Below are 15,365 nucleotides of genomic sequence, written 5' to 3' on the forward strand. Positions count from 1 at the left end.
ATGGTGGCAGTGTCATACACTAACAGTAATGGTTAATGCATCGTTGCACCACTACTGACAACATTGCAAGGTTCTATACATACACAAACCTCCAATAAGACAGTTAAAATACAATGCTGTCATAGACATTAAAGATAAGTTCATGACAAGAGAAGTCAAAATAAGGCCAAAGTTCATGACAGTGAAGGCTTGCTCCCACTAATATCGTAGAGTTTGACTACCACCTGCTGGCGATTTTCTCTCCCTTGCATACAGAGACACCCAGGTTATCATTTAGTTTTTAATTCATGTTAGTTTTACAATTGTTTTCATTTATTTTTAAAGCACCAAACAAAAACAGAAAAACAGTTCTGAAAAGGTAATTTGTCTGTGATCGTCCAATGTCCTAAAGGTTTCAAACCTTCTAATGTTAGTTGAATGTTATGCAAGCCTGCTATTTACATGTAATTTATTTGTACACAAAAGAAATAAGACCATGTAGAAAACAACAACGTTTAGGCCCAGTGTCACCAACTTTTGAAATCACTTACCAACAAGCAAAATAAAAGAGAGGCACATGAAATCCTGAATGCTAAATGTCTACAGGACCAGGAGATTTACTTTAAGGTGGACATCCCTCCAGACACAACTATCATCTTGGTTAGCAGGTGAACACCACTGCTCATTTATACTGGGTACAAAGCCCCACCTAAATTACAAGTTTCAAAAATGTGGTATATTAAAGCATGTCAAGCCCCTGGAACAGGGGATCCAAACAAGCTCAGGAGGGGATGTGCTTTCATGCAGGCTGAATGTATACAGCTTTGGAGCAGGAATACATCAAAGAGAGCCAAAGCTGTTAAGAGACACTGCCGATTTTCTCAGGACACGCATGTCAAGAAACGCAACCTATTTTCTTGCATAACTCTCAAGTGATTTTGTGGAATGCATATCCAACTTTAACAATGACACAGTTGGAAGATACTTAAGTTACATTTCACTTCCTTGACGAGATGCAGCATATTTGGACGTCTCCTTCCATAAGGGTAGTTGTGGGTGCAGAATCAGAGGACTGATATGGGCTTCATGATATAGGTTTCATCCCACACTCCTCATTGTTGAGGCATTCAGACAGAGTGCATTAATGGCAGAGAGAGAGAGGGAGGCAGGGTAAGCAATTCCCACGGCAAACCGATGTCCCTAGCTCTAGATGCAGGCTAACAGCAACAGACCCCACCCTACACTTGCTCATGGGGTTCTCATAGTCCAACAGAGCCCTCCATCCTCTTCTCAACGCTTCTCCAGCTTTTTGAACTTTGCCTCTGTAAGGACATTAAGACATTGTTAGTAAGCATGAGACACCTCTCAACATTTTTAAAAAGGTAAAAAAAAAAACTCTGGTGTATATATTGTATATCTGGTGTATATATTCTGAAGTAAAGGCACGGACAACTAAACAAAGAGGTCTTCCTGAAACTCATGGGTAACATCAAAACCACAGGGTTTAGAATACGAATGAGCTATCCACATTTTCAGGAAAGTGAAGTATCCAGGTAGTGGTCTTTTTGCATAACCTGTGAGCAAAAACCATCAGTGTACTTCACAGGTTTGCCTTCACACCCCCTACTTTGGAACCTCAAAACCCAACACTCTACAGAGCAACATCCTTGATATATGGGTGGACAGCACCACCTGGTGGTGGAGTTTCTGGAGGTAATCTGAGATGGGAAGAATGTCTAACTAATAATAGTACACATGAAATAGATACACATATAAATATCTGATATTTGTCAACTAAGCAAAATGAGATTACAAAGTACAGGCTGTCCTTGAAATCAGTAACTGCAACATACAGATATTGTGAAAAACGCTTAGGCTAACTGGTCTTATTAATTATTCACTACTGTTAAGCTCTTTGGGACCACCCTAGGAAACGGTGTGTGTAAATGTTTTTTTTTGGCATGCCTTTTCTGATGTAGGAATATAAAGAAAACAAGATGTAAATCTTCCAACATAGCATGACTAGAATCCTGACAATCCTGACTCATGCAAGGCCCTCACAGTATAGTGGAAAATGCTCACCTAGCTTTTTGGAGTAGGTGTCCATTTTGTAGGCTGCCTGTTCAAGCGCCGTCACTTGTTCCTCGATCTGGTTGATCTGGTCGAGATAGGGTTGCAGACTGGCATCTGAAAGAAAAAGAACAAGCTGTTATCAGGAGGGCTGAACAACCTCTTCATCCAGCCGCAAGCAATATGACCATTCCATTATCTCACAGCAGAGCAGGATTTTGTTAATAAACCGCACACAAATATTTAACCAATAACTATGCTAACTACTTAAGTGTCTCACATTTCTGATTGAGATCCTGCAGGTTGCGGCTGATGTTTATCGATATGTCCTTCATCTCCATGTACTTCAAGCTGGTGAGTTTGTTCATGTTTTCCAAGAGTTTGTAATCTTCACAGGTAGCTTTTGGATTTTCATATACAAACAATAGTGAATTAATATAAAACAACCAATAACACATCATACACCATGCAGCTTTAAGGGATTTGACTTGTGTGGCACTTCAAGCACCATATTTCATAACAAACCATTGATCTAAAAAACATGAAGAAAGTTGAGGTAAGAAGTCTCAATGAAAATTGATAAAATAATGTGAAAAGGAAAAAAAATGTGTGTGTAATGACAAGAAAGCTGCTGCAATGATCAGTGAGTTTGAATTGAAACCTCAATACAATTCAATTTCAGATCAATGCTGATCTTAGTGCAACATAAGTTTGTATTTTTGGAATCTAGATAATTTAAAATCAAATTTAAAACCACAGCAACACAAAACATTCAATGAAAAAATCTGAGAAATACATTATGCCTGTAGACCCAGCAGAGCAACTAAATCCACCATGGTATATTCTTCTTATTAAAAAGTTCTACTCCAGGTAGAGCTAAAGTAGACTATTTAAAGAATCAAAGCATCCCCACAAACGTTCAGCTAAAGACCACGCTGTTTATTTAAATCATGTTAAAACTAAGACAATGAGTACCTGTTAGCTCGCCTTGTAAAAAGACGGCCATTTTATCAAACATATCGGTGCAGAGCTCGTCGATGTCAGGCTCTGCTGGTTCAACAGCTTCCTCTGCAGTTTCCACACTCCCATCATCTGGAAGACATAATAAGTGCTGTCCTGTTCATTCAAGGAACGCATGTGTTCAAAGCGCATGATGCAGGGGAATTTACATAGATAGCGACTGACATCATAAATACCGAACAACTTAAACACCCCCAATAAACTGACAAACCCCACGGATCAAGACCCAATCATTTGCAATACGCACTCAACTTTTGATTTCAGTATGTTGTTAACACTTGATTGCTCAGGGTGAAATTGTAGCTTCCCATAAGCTAGCTAGCAAATTAATGTCTAACACAAGAAAAACAAGACTTTGGTGAAGCAGGGGTCCTGTCCAATAGACTGATGTATAGCAGCATGACTGTTACAGAATTACTTAACTGGATCCTGGATTGTATTGTGCTAATTAGCAATTATATTGTGCTAATTTCTAACTGCCTGGCTTTTACCTAACGCCTGGACTAGGCAATGAATCAAGAAGCAGGCATGACACTTACTGTTGCTGCTGCTCTTTTTGGAGACAGAAGACTGATTTTCAGTGACCCCTTCAACGTTTGCATTTTCTAAACGAGAATCTGTGTCCGTTTTTAAACTCAATGCAGTGGGAGGAATAGGGGCTGTGGATATGCTATCCATCGCAGCTGCCTCCTCTCCTGTGGCGGCCATTTTCCATGTAAACAATCACATGATCAGAAATTTCACGTGACGCATTTCTCCCTTTGTGGTCACATCTTATGGTATTTCCGGTTATTTCACGCCCGTTAAAGTGTGAATTTACTCACAGTTTCCAAATATTCACTTTAGCATATTTCATTTTTGGACTTACGAGTAGAATACATTATTTCAGTATCATAAATGCATTTTCCCGTAGAGAGTTTCTCTAAATTAATTAAATGCAAGTGTCCTCTCAGAAATGTAATTTAGGATTGTATCAAAGCGGTATTTGCAAAACTTTAAGACAAATGTGTGTTTGGTAGCTTGCGACTCTGTTGGATTGGTTACATGGGTGGGTCGAGGTGACGCTTTTTGAAGCCACGAATACGTCGCAAAGAGACCCGCCCGCTTTCTAGTCTGTTATGGGCATCCGTCGTGACAGAATACCATCGGACTGTAAACATGGCGGCGTGCACAGTTAGAAGTCTGTGCAATATACCACCCTACTAAGTCTATAGGATAAAACAATCAATTATGGAGACTGAAGAGGAGCAACATATGACAACGCTTCTCTGCATGGGCTTTCCGGACCCTGTTGCTATTAGGAAAGCCCTGCGTTTAGCCAAAAATGACATAAACGAAGCTGTTGCGCTCCTCACTAACGAAAGCCCCGGGCTCGGGTATGGATATGAGCCGATGGAAAGTGGGCCTGCGCCCGGGTCGGGGCCCAGTGGAGACAGCGAGACTACAGGTCGAACTGGGACTGGGGGATTTGATCCTCCACCTGCGTATCATGATGTCGTTGAGAGTGAGGTATGACAAAACTCGCTTGTTTTACATGTAGGATAACGTTAGATAGGTTAGAGAGTAGTTTTTTCACACGATAGTCAGCAAGCTAGCCGGCTAGGTTTCATACAGAGTGGAGTCGGGCTGTCATGGATAGGCGAATAGGGAGGGAGGGAAAACCACGGTATGTTGCAGCCAAGACAGCTGAACTACTTCACATGGCGGTTAAGCTTGCCGTATAACTTTAAGTGAGCGAAACATGTCCTGTCATACTAAAATGTGGTTGTGCACATTGTCTATATATTTGGTTTTAGCTTATGGCTTCTGTATAACGGTAGTTTATTAGCCTAGCAGGCATCCGCCTGGTTAGCTAGCTAGCCAACTAGCTCTCGGTTTGGGGGAGGGGAAATAGCTGGCTAGCGTTTAAATGTGTTAGCTGCAGCTTGCTAACTTAGCCACTGCTGAATGCACCTTTAATAGTATCTGGACCGTTTGTCTTCATCTTTTCCATACAGACAGCCACTGACGTGATTTAGCTCTGGCGATAACATAAAGCTAATTAAAGCACACCTAGTAGTATTGATGCTATCGCTAGTTATAGTCTATGCAGCTAGCTGGGTGGTGTTAACTAGCAGAGCACGGAAACTAGCCTATCACTAGGCTATCAAGCTAGCTTTAACTGTGACTTAACTACCTGCATCTGTCAACCGATAACCTGGCTTGATAGCTAGAAATACCAACCACTGTCATGACACACACCAGATTTATAAGTACTTGATTGCCGCATGCATGCGTTTGCTAAGTTAGCCAATGCATCATAGCTTGCCGCCTGTTTGACAACCGCAGCTAATAGTCCGCTAACCCTTTGCAGGTTATGCAAGGTGTACACTGATTTAGCAATTTTCCAGTCTGGTCACTATATACTCACCTACTGTGTAATATAGGTAACATTATCAGGGATCAATTGAACGCATGGCCTTCTATGTTAAACATGCACGTAAAGAGCAACGTTAGGATTCGTCTCTAGAAACCAGGGAAGACATTACTTAAACCATAATTGGTGACCATAATGATCTGAAATTAAATTGAATATTTAAGACATTTGTCACGGTTATTCCGATGTCTGATAAGTGTGTAACATACGTGCTGTAAACGTCATCTCCCCTCTCAATTTCTCAATCAGTTAATGTTCAGTCCTCACAATACTATCATTGCGTGTTCAGTCAGATATTTGAATATACACCCAAATCTGTCTTGTGTGGGAGAGTGCAGAAGGGAGTATCCAGTGCTGACCTGTCCTTCGTGTTGTCTTCGCTTCATATTCATGGGTTTGATTGGCATTTTATCACAGATTTGGTTTTTCATGCTAAAATGTCATGGCCATATAATTTGGCATGGCAAGGGGCATTGCCTACACGGCACAATGTGACGATACTGATCTTAACTTCAGGCCCATTCCTGGGATGCAGTATGAGTAGTTGTGCCCACTGTACCTTAAAGTATTTGAACCTGTTGATGATTTTTTTAATGACAGTATCCAGTGCTACTAATAATGTTCTGTGCACCTGTACAGCTGCAGAGATCAATTTGAGAGAACACCTTTTAAGGCCTTTTTGACTCAAATAGGCAACCCTTAACTGTTCAACCTTTCAGAACAGTGTTGTCTTTTATTCAGGAGCCACCCACTTGCACAAGCACTGGTTCGTTACTCCATTTACAGTTTGAGTGAAGTTGGTGTCATTCTGTGCTGGCTAATCATTTATATCAGTGTATTGCATGCCTAAGCCTTCTTCCCACTACTAGTTATGGACATAGGGTAGCTGATGTATACATGACGTAAAGTAACTCCAAAGATGCTCTTATGCTTTTGCGATGTTTACACATGACTGCTGCGTAATTTTTTACCTTATGGTCAGAATAAGACTTGTTTGGGCTTCCATTGTTTCCGAATACATTTCTGCTCTTCTTCCCTCTTGTCTGATATCCTGTCTCCACCCACAGCCACACACACGTACACACACACACACACACTAGATGCTACCTATCAATGGGTGTGGGCCTTCAAGCTCTTAACCAAAACCACATCTGTAGCACTGACACATGGGAATGTCATAGTGGAAGCCAAAACCAGCGTAGTCAAGGAACTGGCCAGGCTGGCTTTCTGTTTTTGCATGTCAGCACTGGGATGACTGCTTTTTCCCTCTAAATGAAAGCGAGTTGTGCCTGCGCTGAAAAACGAAATTGAAAGCATCCCCACACAGTTAAGATATCTCTCGTTGTGATTTTTTGCGTTGAGCAATGTTTGCTGCCGTAGATTTCTCTGTAATCGCGAGGGCCCCATGTGGTGACACTGGTTCACCAGTGACAGCCGGCGTGGCTGTTTTGTCAGCATCTGCTTCTGTTTGTGCCAGCGATGCATGTCACAGGTCGTCCAGCCGCATGTTCCTGCCCTAAATATAGCCCAAGGAGTCACAGTGAGCCTGCAGACTGGCCCTCGGGTGGGTAGGTATGCATGGTAACAGACTGGAGATCCTGTTACCGAACAGCACATCAGAGACACTGCACAGCACAGGGAACGGCCTTTAACACACACACACACACACACACACACACACACACACATGAACACACATTCCTACTAAGGTTTCATAAGCACGCACACAGCATACCTCAGAGACGGAAGCATTCCTGGAACCGTAGTCATTAAGACAGGGGTCGTCTCCCAAGGCATTGTTGTTTTGGTACACACAGTTGCTTTATTGCCAGTGCCTTTCAGGCCACTGTTTTGTCACTGTCTTTTAGAGTAGGCAACATAATGAGGATCCTAATATTTCATCTTTAATCCTAATATTGCACCATTTCCGAGCTACTTTTTATGTTATTATTTTTCTCTGTGATCTGTTAAGTAGCAAGATGGAATCCCAGTTACTGTTATCTCTTGGGCAACCTTTTGACCCTGCTTGGCCCTCTGATGGGCCTGAGGGGGCTCTTCCACATGTGTGGTGCAGAGGATCAGTTGAGGAATGTGCCACTGCCCTCAGAGCACCCTTTGGCGGCTTGTTGTTTTACCCTCTTCTTAGGAAAGGTGCTTTGGTACTCCGAGGCTTCCTCACATGACGGGGCACTTAAAAGTGAGCCGCCCAATACAAACAGTAGAGCATGCGGACTGCAGAGTCATGCGACTCGCTGTTTGGACAAGCCTCCCCAACCCTGATAGGCTCCTGGGTCACCAAACTCCGGCTGGCGGTACAGCCAATCCTGAACTTTGCTCCTAAGAAACGTGAGCACGGGGACTCGTCGTCCTCCTCCTTCGCTCGCCTTGCATCACATGTAGGAACGCAGAAACAGGACGCTGTTGACATCTCTCAAGACTAGTTTGAGTCACTCAAGTGCCAGAGTGACCTTTATGACTGCAGTCCTTCACTTTGATGATGCACACACTGCAATCTGTAATATTTCTAAGCTCTGTGGAAAGGGAAATGTATTCCACCCCTGTAGACTCGGTATGTAAAAAGTTCCCTGGCTTAATGCAGAGCTTTGTAATTTGTGTCAAAATAAACAAAAGTGTATTTAAAAGAATAGTAAAAGACTAGTCCACTCACCACATAAGCTATATATAACATAGAATAAGATAATTGGAAGATCTCAAGGCCTATATATGGTCCAAGTTAAACTTAAGTCATTACATGATTGGTTTGAGCTATAAATGTGGACATGCATTCATCTATTTTAGTTAAGGGACACCCACATAAGACAAGGTGTAATATAATATGTAAAACAAGCACCATTTTCGAGCCAGTGCGAGATGGGGCTTTCTTCAGGTTAACCAGGGCCTGGGGTCTCGAACTCTGAGAAAAACATTTGTGTTTCTCCTATCGGGCCCTGCTGTATTGTTCTGAAACCTGCCACTAACATGCCATCTTGGTGAGTACACGTCCTCCATTTCACCCATTTCACAAGTGAGTAGGAAGTTCAAGCTGAGGTATCATGCAACACAGTTCTGTGTGTACAAACCGTTATGGAACATACTGAACAAATTAGATTTTTCCTGCCCATCACTGCTGACAACAGTTCAGAGATGATGATGAGTGGTTTACCGGTCCTGACAGAGATCAAACTTGTTCATATTTGGCTAATCTCTTTCACCTCCGGTATCAAATCATGGGGGTGGAAAAGGGGGAACACCAACCCAAACCCAACTGCCACTGAAATATGTAAGGTTGCTTGATTCAAGATCTTTCAATCTATAAATGTTTATAACCATTTATTTTCAAGCCCCGGAAGTAACAGTGGAAACCCAACTGGCCTTGGCATGCACTAGCTCACCCGCATTGAGCCCGATAGTGGAAACGCAGCTTTAGGATTGTGCTCCATGTGATGCTCATTGTGTTCATGTGTACTCTGATTGTCACAACCCCCACCCCCAGAGTGGCATCAGAGGTCAGAATGTTGAGTCATACCACCAGTGTATGTGTGTGTGCTAATATGGAGGCTGGCGGGTCTCAAGGGAGATGTGTGAGGAAAGAGCACTGTATCGACACAATGACAGACATTACACAGATTGTGAATTAATTTCTTATTACTCACAAAAACACTTTTTTTCAAGTAGGTATGGTGGATGTTAAAGCCACAGTAGGACAAATGTGTATGAGAAATGCACTGCACTACGCTGAATTTCTAAGCCAAGGCTTGGGAAGATAGTGAGAAACTAACCTGCCATTAGATTTGATGCAGAGGGGTGACATGATTGTGAAAGAAGCCTGCTAATTAGACTGCCTAAGATGGTCCAGGAACAGACACCTCTGTGCATTGCCTCACATCCCTTTGGTCCGTTTGAGATGCTGAAATGCTGCAGAGAGATTCTTTGTGTTCCCAAGAAATGACTATGTTATGTTATGAGTCCAGGTCACGTTCACCTTGTAGTGCAGTCACTGTCTGTTAGTAGTGTGTCACTGGAAATCTGTGGCTTGATGGACAGGAAACGACTCCTCTACCACAGCGGTGAGCCTGCATGGACCAAAACGCCCTACACCTTCAAAAACCATCAGTCTTTTAACAGATATACTTTAACACACACTTTTGTAGGTGATATAAAAACTTGCCTTTTTCTATGAAAATTGTCACCTAGTATTGCTTTTCCTCATGTGACATTGTAAATCGTAGTCTTAATTTCTAATTAGTCAGACTATGGCAGATAAGGGGTACATGATGAGAGAGAGCAAGTGATTTAACAAGCACCATGAAATCTAGTGGTAGTTAATGAGTGTCACAGTTATGCACCTTACGCGTGAAATGCTGTCAGGTGGTTGCAGTGAGGAGGGTTGACTGTGAATGTGTGCATATACGTCTGTGCTGTGGGTTCCTCTGAAAAAGAGGGGGGAAAATCTGCCTTGCTTTCGCATGATTATGTAAATTATTGAGTGAGCTGCAAGCATGTATTTCTCCAGGGAGAATGTGTTGTTGTGCGCCACTTTGCTGTTTTTCTTTAGGGTGCGCGTGCATATGCGTGTGTGCTCGTGCATGTACGTGTGTGTGTGTGTGTGTGTGTGTGTGTGTGTGTGTTAGCGTGTGTGTGTGTGTGATTGGGCGTGTGTGTGTGTTGGGAAGGGAAGGGAAGCGAAGCAAAGCAAAGCGAAGGTGGGGAAGTGTGGGGGAGCTGCCAGCGATCAGTGATGAATCAGGCCCACATAGTGCAGGTGGTCCCTGCCACTGCTCCACAGCATACATAACAAGCCCAGCACAGAGCAGCTCCACTCTCCCACCGTCTTAAGGAGCACGCAGTGTTGGCAGCTCCACTTAGAATGAGCCATGGTCCCCCTTTTCCCATACATTCCAGACAAATTCCAGTTACACACACACATAGAGAGACAGAGGTAGGTAGGTAGTCGGTTGAGGAGACTTTTTCGTGCCCGTACTGTCATTTCTAACTTCAGACTGGTCGCATGGTTAGGAGTGAGCAGGTGCTGAATGGACAGAAAGAGGAAGATTGGAAGGAAGCGGAGGCTCCAGTATGGCCACCACTAATGCCACTAGGCCTGATAGCCTTTACATGGCAGGCATCATGCATTTTAATGGCCATGCATTATAGATCCACATGCTACATGCAGCTTCTATAGTGCGAGCACTTGTTGTGTACAGCTGTAACCGCAGGAGACGGGAGCTCCACTAGACCCTGGGCTAGAATACGCCATCATCTTCAAGACTGACCAGCACACCTCTGATCAGTGCAAAAGCTGTGGTCCAATCCTCGGCAGTCAGGAGTATTCAGCAGACACCTGATCCCAGATCAAAAGATTGCGGCTTGCTGCATGGTTTACAGTGTTGTTATGGCTTTAGATGCTGACGCCCAACACGTATACACACACCACCCTCCTGTCCTCTCCTGTCCCCACACACCTGGCGCTGTGCCTATCTGTGTAATCTCATTGTTAGTCTGTTGAGTCACAGTGACAGAGGGGAGAGCTCCCCTTCCCATGGTCCCCTGGGACGCAGCAGGACGTTTGTTGTTGTTATTGCTGTAGTGTTGTGGCCCTCCTTCCTGACAACTTTCAGCTGTGTGTAGTCGCTCGGTCCTTGACGTATGCATAATTACACACACACACACACACACACACACCTACCTTTGGAGCAGCGAGAGGACATGCTCATGTTTCTGTAGACTTTATTTTTCCCTTCACTTATAAGAACACACACACACACACACACACACACACACAGTTGTGCAATGGTTGTGCTGAAGGGATCTCGCTCCCTGTGCTCTGAATCCACCCTTCAGACTGTCATTGACCTCCAGGCCGTTTCTGGAAAAGAGTCCACCCAGCCAAGGAAAGCACTCAGTCACCCAGCAGTTCGATGGTGTCATTCTATCAGATGCGGCGCTGGAAAATTTGGTGTCGGAATTACATGGGGATAACAGATGCAGTGCTGGTTAAGACTGGAAAAATGTGGCTTTGCAGAAGCTGCTCAGCCTTTAGGTAGTGGTTAGGTCTTGAGTTGTGGAGTCTGCTGTTCTGGTAATGTTGCCTGCTGTTCCCTCTCACAGCCCTGCCATAACAGTCATAGGTGGAGTGCTAAGGCATCCATTGGCCCATTCAAGCAGATACTGGGCTAATGTTTGGCCAGCATCCCACTTCCTAGTTAAAGAAGGGTGATGCTAAGGTGATGCTAACCTTGTGTCTCACCGCCCTTTGTCACTGGTTTACTTCTTCCAAACGCTTCTGTCAAGCTAGGAGCTGTAGGGAATTGTTTTTGTTTTTGGTTATCTAGTAGTATTGCTTATGATTTCTCCAGATGGCTTTGTCATGCTAGTGTCTGTGAATAGTTATTCTTCTAAATGCTTACATCAACTCTGTTGCCTTTACCTCTGAAGGAGACAGCATATCTGCTCAAACAGACCTCTTCTCTGAGCACCTGTGTGTATGACATGGCTGCTAAGGCATGATGAGGTGTCCTTAAACAGTCACTGATGGCTTAGTTGTTTTAATGGCGTGCAGATCAGCCTGAGCACCTCTCTTGTGGTCTCTCTCATCCAAACCTGTGACGTCTGTCAGGATATGAGTAATAACTAATGCACCAATTTGGAGGAGATGGAATGATGCATGAGTGGATGTGAAACAGGAAGCTGAAATAATGCATCAAAACACTCCACTCTTCTTTGTAATGATTGAGGCTGCTGCTGAGGTAGTTGCAGCTCCCTATTTTTTTGTCCCTGACGACTACCTAATTTGTGTCTCTCTGTGTGTATGTGTGTGTGTGTATCTTGCAGAGGACAAGCGATGAGAATGGGAACTGCTCCGGAGGGAACATGGAGTTCCCCACCACCAACCTGTACGAGCTGGAAAGTCGAGTCTTCACTGACCACTGGTCCATCCCCTACAAGCGCGAGGAGTCGTTGGGCAAGTGCCTCGTCGCCTCCACGTGCCTGGCAAAACTCGGTAAGGCCTTACACGTGTGTGTGTGTGTGTGTGTGTGTGTGTGTGTGTGTGTGCGCGCATGCGTGCCTGTGGGTGTAGGAGGGAAGTGTTTCTCTGTTAGCAGCAGGAGGGAGTGTGTGTGTGTGTGTGTGTGTGTGTGTGTGTGTGTGTGTGTGTGTGTGTGTGTGTGTGTGTGTGTGTGTGTGTGTGTGTGTGTGTGTGTGTGTGTGTGTGTGTGTGTGTGTGTGTGTGTGTGTGTGTGTGTGTGTGTGTGTGTGTGTGTGTGTGTGTGTTATTATAAGCCAGACGTGACGTCACAGGCGTTTAGATGAATCTGTGTGGGTGCGGTCACATGAATTGGAATTGTGGCATACAGCCATACAGTGTCTACCATTAGGTCTGTCATGTCGCACACTTAGCATTGTTCTTTAGCCTGGTTCTGTTCAGTGTGTGTGTGAGAATACCTGCTTTTAATTGTGTGTGTGTGTGTAGGGCTTGCTGATGCAGATGAGAACTGCAAGAGGTTCATTGAGCGCTGCATGCCTGAGGCCTTTAAAAAGGTGAGGACCACAGGGAGCAGAGCTCTGGCACAACACTCATCAATACTGGCACAAGCAAACAGGACATGGCTCTAACACCAGATATGACCAATGTGCCTCAGTTTATCTCGCTCTCTCTCCCATACTCTCTCTCTCTCGCTTACGTGCTTTCTTTCTCTCTGTCCCTCCCCCCTCTCCATCCTCAATCTCTGCGTTCTCTCTCTCTTTTTCCCAAACTCTCTCTCTCTCTCTCTCTCTCTCTCGCTTGCGTGCTTTCTTTCTCTCTGTCCCTCCTCCTCCCTCCATCCTCAATATCTGTCTTCTCTCTCTCTCTCTCTATCTCTCTCTCACACACACTCACACACACTCTCTCTCTCTCGCTCTCTCTCACACTCTCTCTCTCTCTCTCTCTCTCTCTCTCTCTCTCTCTCACTCTCTCTCTCTCTCTCTCAATCTCTCTCTCAATCTCTCTCCTTGCCACATTGTAGTTGCTGACCTCCAGTGCGGTGCATAAGTGGGGGACAGAGATCCACGAGGGCATCTACAACATGCTGATGCTGCTGGTGGAGCTGGTGGCCGAGCGGGTCAAGCAGGACCCCATCCCCGTGGGCCTCATGGGGGTGCTCACCATGGTAACATCAACCTCAGCATCTCCATAACAACCCCCCTCCTCTTCAACACATACCCCCTGTCCTAACAGAGAATACAAATGCCTAGCGGAACCAGTAGATCATTCCATACTTCTGACGCTGTGCTGTGACTGATTGATCATGACGGCCTCTTACAAAAGGAAACCTTTTGGTTGTTTTTGAATATCCACAATGCTTTATTCCATAGATTATGAATTTTAATAGTTACCAGAGTTCACAGAGGTTATGTTTTTGTAAATGTCAAGGTATAACTTTGAGTCAGCAACATGATCAGGCAGTCAAAAACACTCCCTGTTCAGTGTATAAGCGGTGTATACAAGCATTAATGTGAGAGTAGGCAACGCAAATGCAGTCATGGCATTTTAAAATGAAATGATATTTAGTGCATTTATGGAAAGTTTTGTTGTATGCAGGTTGTATGAAATTAATTATGTTATTGTACTCTTCCGTGGATAATGTTTTGTTGTCTAAATGTCTGCGGTGTGAAATTGACCGAACTGGCCTAATAGAAAAAGAGTGTAAAGGTTGTTTGCTTTTCATTCAGTAATTAGACCTAACCTGTGGAGTAAAGTATGCACACGTAGGTTGTGAGAGGTCATGGAAAATGCATACAAAGTTTCTGAATATTGATAATGAATGCGAATGAGAGCTATGAGAGGTAACTATGTGGTGGATATGAGGACTTTAGCATTGGAGCTGAGTGGCAGGCCCAGCTGACCTCTTTCCCTGTTGGGTTCTGTCCCAGGCCTTTAACCCAGACAACGAGTACCACTTCAAGAACCGCATGAAGACCTGCCAGCGCAACTGGGCCGAGGTGTTCGGGGAGGAAAGCATGTTCGCCGTCTCTCCCACCTCCAGCTACCAGAAGGTAATCCAAGCCAAGCCGCCCCTCTCCTCTCCTCTCCCTCACTTCAAAGTTCCTTCTATCTTTCTCGCCCTTTCTCTCTCCTCCCTTCTTCAGAGACATGCTGCTTTAACACCTTTAACACACTACTTTTCTCATCCTCCTATCCGTTCCTTTTTTCCTCTCTTTGTTCCTGTCATCCTGTCCTTGTTTCATGCTTGTTTGTTCTCTGAGTGGCTTTTCTGTTCGGTTATTCTGCAGCATGGCCCCTTGTTCTGTCCTCCTCTTAACCCTCGATGCTGTTATTTATACAAAAGATGCTGTCTCCTCCCTCTCCGTTGTTGCCAAGCGCTCCTTCCCTTGTTCTCTCTCTCTCTCACCCTCTCCCACTCCCCCCTCTATTGTGCTGTCCCTCTAGATTGCTACGCTCCCTCTCTTCCTTGTCTTTTATAATCTTGTCTTTTTTTTCTGCAAATGTCACATTGTTGCACCCTGGCACACACATTCTGATACGAGTGTACACACACACACAAATGCGCGCACTGTCTTGCTTTATCAGCCTCTCGCACACATACACACTGAAATGTTCATTGGTGCAAAAAAATTTACTTCCTAGAAGGGCCGTAATCTTCACAGGAAGAACAGGCCTAATCCTTAAAATAATACACCGACCACATCCGTAACTAATGCTATTGAGGATCCACGTGTCTTTTTTGGATAATTAGCCAAAGCCTTGAATTGAGTGTACATTACTGTGTGTGTGTGTGTGTGTGTGTGTGTGTGTGGTTATGCGGGTGTGAGAAATGTGCTATCTGCTAGAACCCGTGACCGAATCGCTCTGGTCGGTCAGGGGGCAGGAAAAACTGGT

At 44.3% G+C, this 15,365-nt stretch overlaps 2 protein-coding genes across 2 annotated transcripts in view; one reads left to right on the plus strand and one right to left on the minus strand.

The window, feature by feature from the left end:
• Window positions 1-284: 284 nt before the first annotated feature.
• bloc1s2 (biogenesis of lysosomal organelles complex-1, subunit 2) lies at window positions 285-4,074 on the minus strand. Its single transcript, XM_080860818.1, has 5 exons — window positions 3,609-4,074; window positions 3,025-3,141; window positions 2,330-2,449; window positions 2,062-2,166; window positions 285-1,301 (listed from the first exon to the last, which is right to left on the minus strand). The coding sequence occupies exons 1-5, from the start codon at window positions 3,775-3,777 to the stop codon at window positions 1,270-1,272; spliced, it is 543 nt and encodes a 180-aa protein (XP_080716944.1). The 5' UTR covers window positions 3,778-4,074; the 3' UTR covers window positions 285-1,269.
• A 155-nt stretch (window positions 4,075-4,229) lies between these two features.
• The window catches only part of usp24 (ubiquitin specific peptidase 24), a 49,696-nt gene continuing 38,560 nt past the window's right edge, over window positions 4,230-15,365 (plus strand). The window contains exons 1-5 of the mRNA XM_080832120.1: window positions 4,230-4,578; window positions 12,317-12,485; window positions 12,957-13,024; window positions 13,492-13,635; window positions 14,399-14,521. Coding sequence (XP_080688246.1) covers window positions 4,300-4,578; window positions 12,317-12,485; window positions 12,957-13,024; window positions 13,492-13,635; window positions 14,399-14,521 — 783 coding nt within the window. The 5' untranslated portion in view covers window positions 4,230-4,299. The remainder of the gene's footprint in view (window positions 4,579-12,316; window positions 12,486-12,956; window positions 13,025-13,491; window positions 13,636-14,398; window positions 14,522-15,365) is intronic.

The sequence above is a fragment of the Sprattus sprattus genome, assembly GCF_963457725.1.
Source record: "Sprattus sprattus genome assembly, chromosome: 2".
Classification (NCBI taxonomy): Eukaryota; Metazoa; Chordata; class Actinopteri; order Clupeiformes; family Clupeidae; genus Sprattus; species Sprattus sprattus.

What these genes read in the sequence shown, in the direction of transcription:
- bloc1s2 (XM_080860818.1), bottom strand. Translation starts at nt 3,777, where the DNA reads ATGGCCGCCACAGGAGAGGAGGCAGCTGCGATGGATAGCATATCCACA. An exon ending in GCAGGATCTCAATCAGAAAT is followed by an intron (nt 2,167 to 2,329) that starts GTGAGACACTTA and finishes TTTTTCTTTCAG; the next exon opens with ATGCCAGTCTGCAACCCTAT. An exon ending in CACCTACTCCAAAAAGCTAG is followed by an intron (nt 1,302 to 2,061) that starts GTGAGCATTTTC and finishes ATGTCCTTACAG; the next exon opens with AGGCAAAGTTCAAAAAGCTG.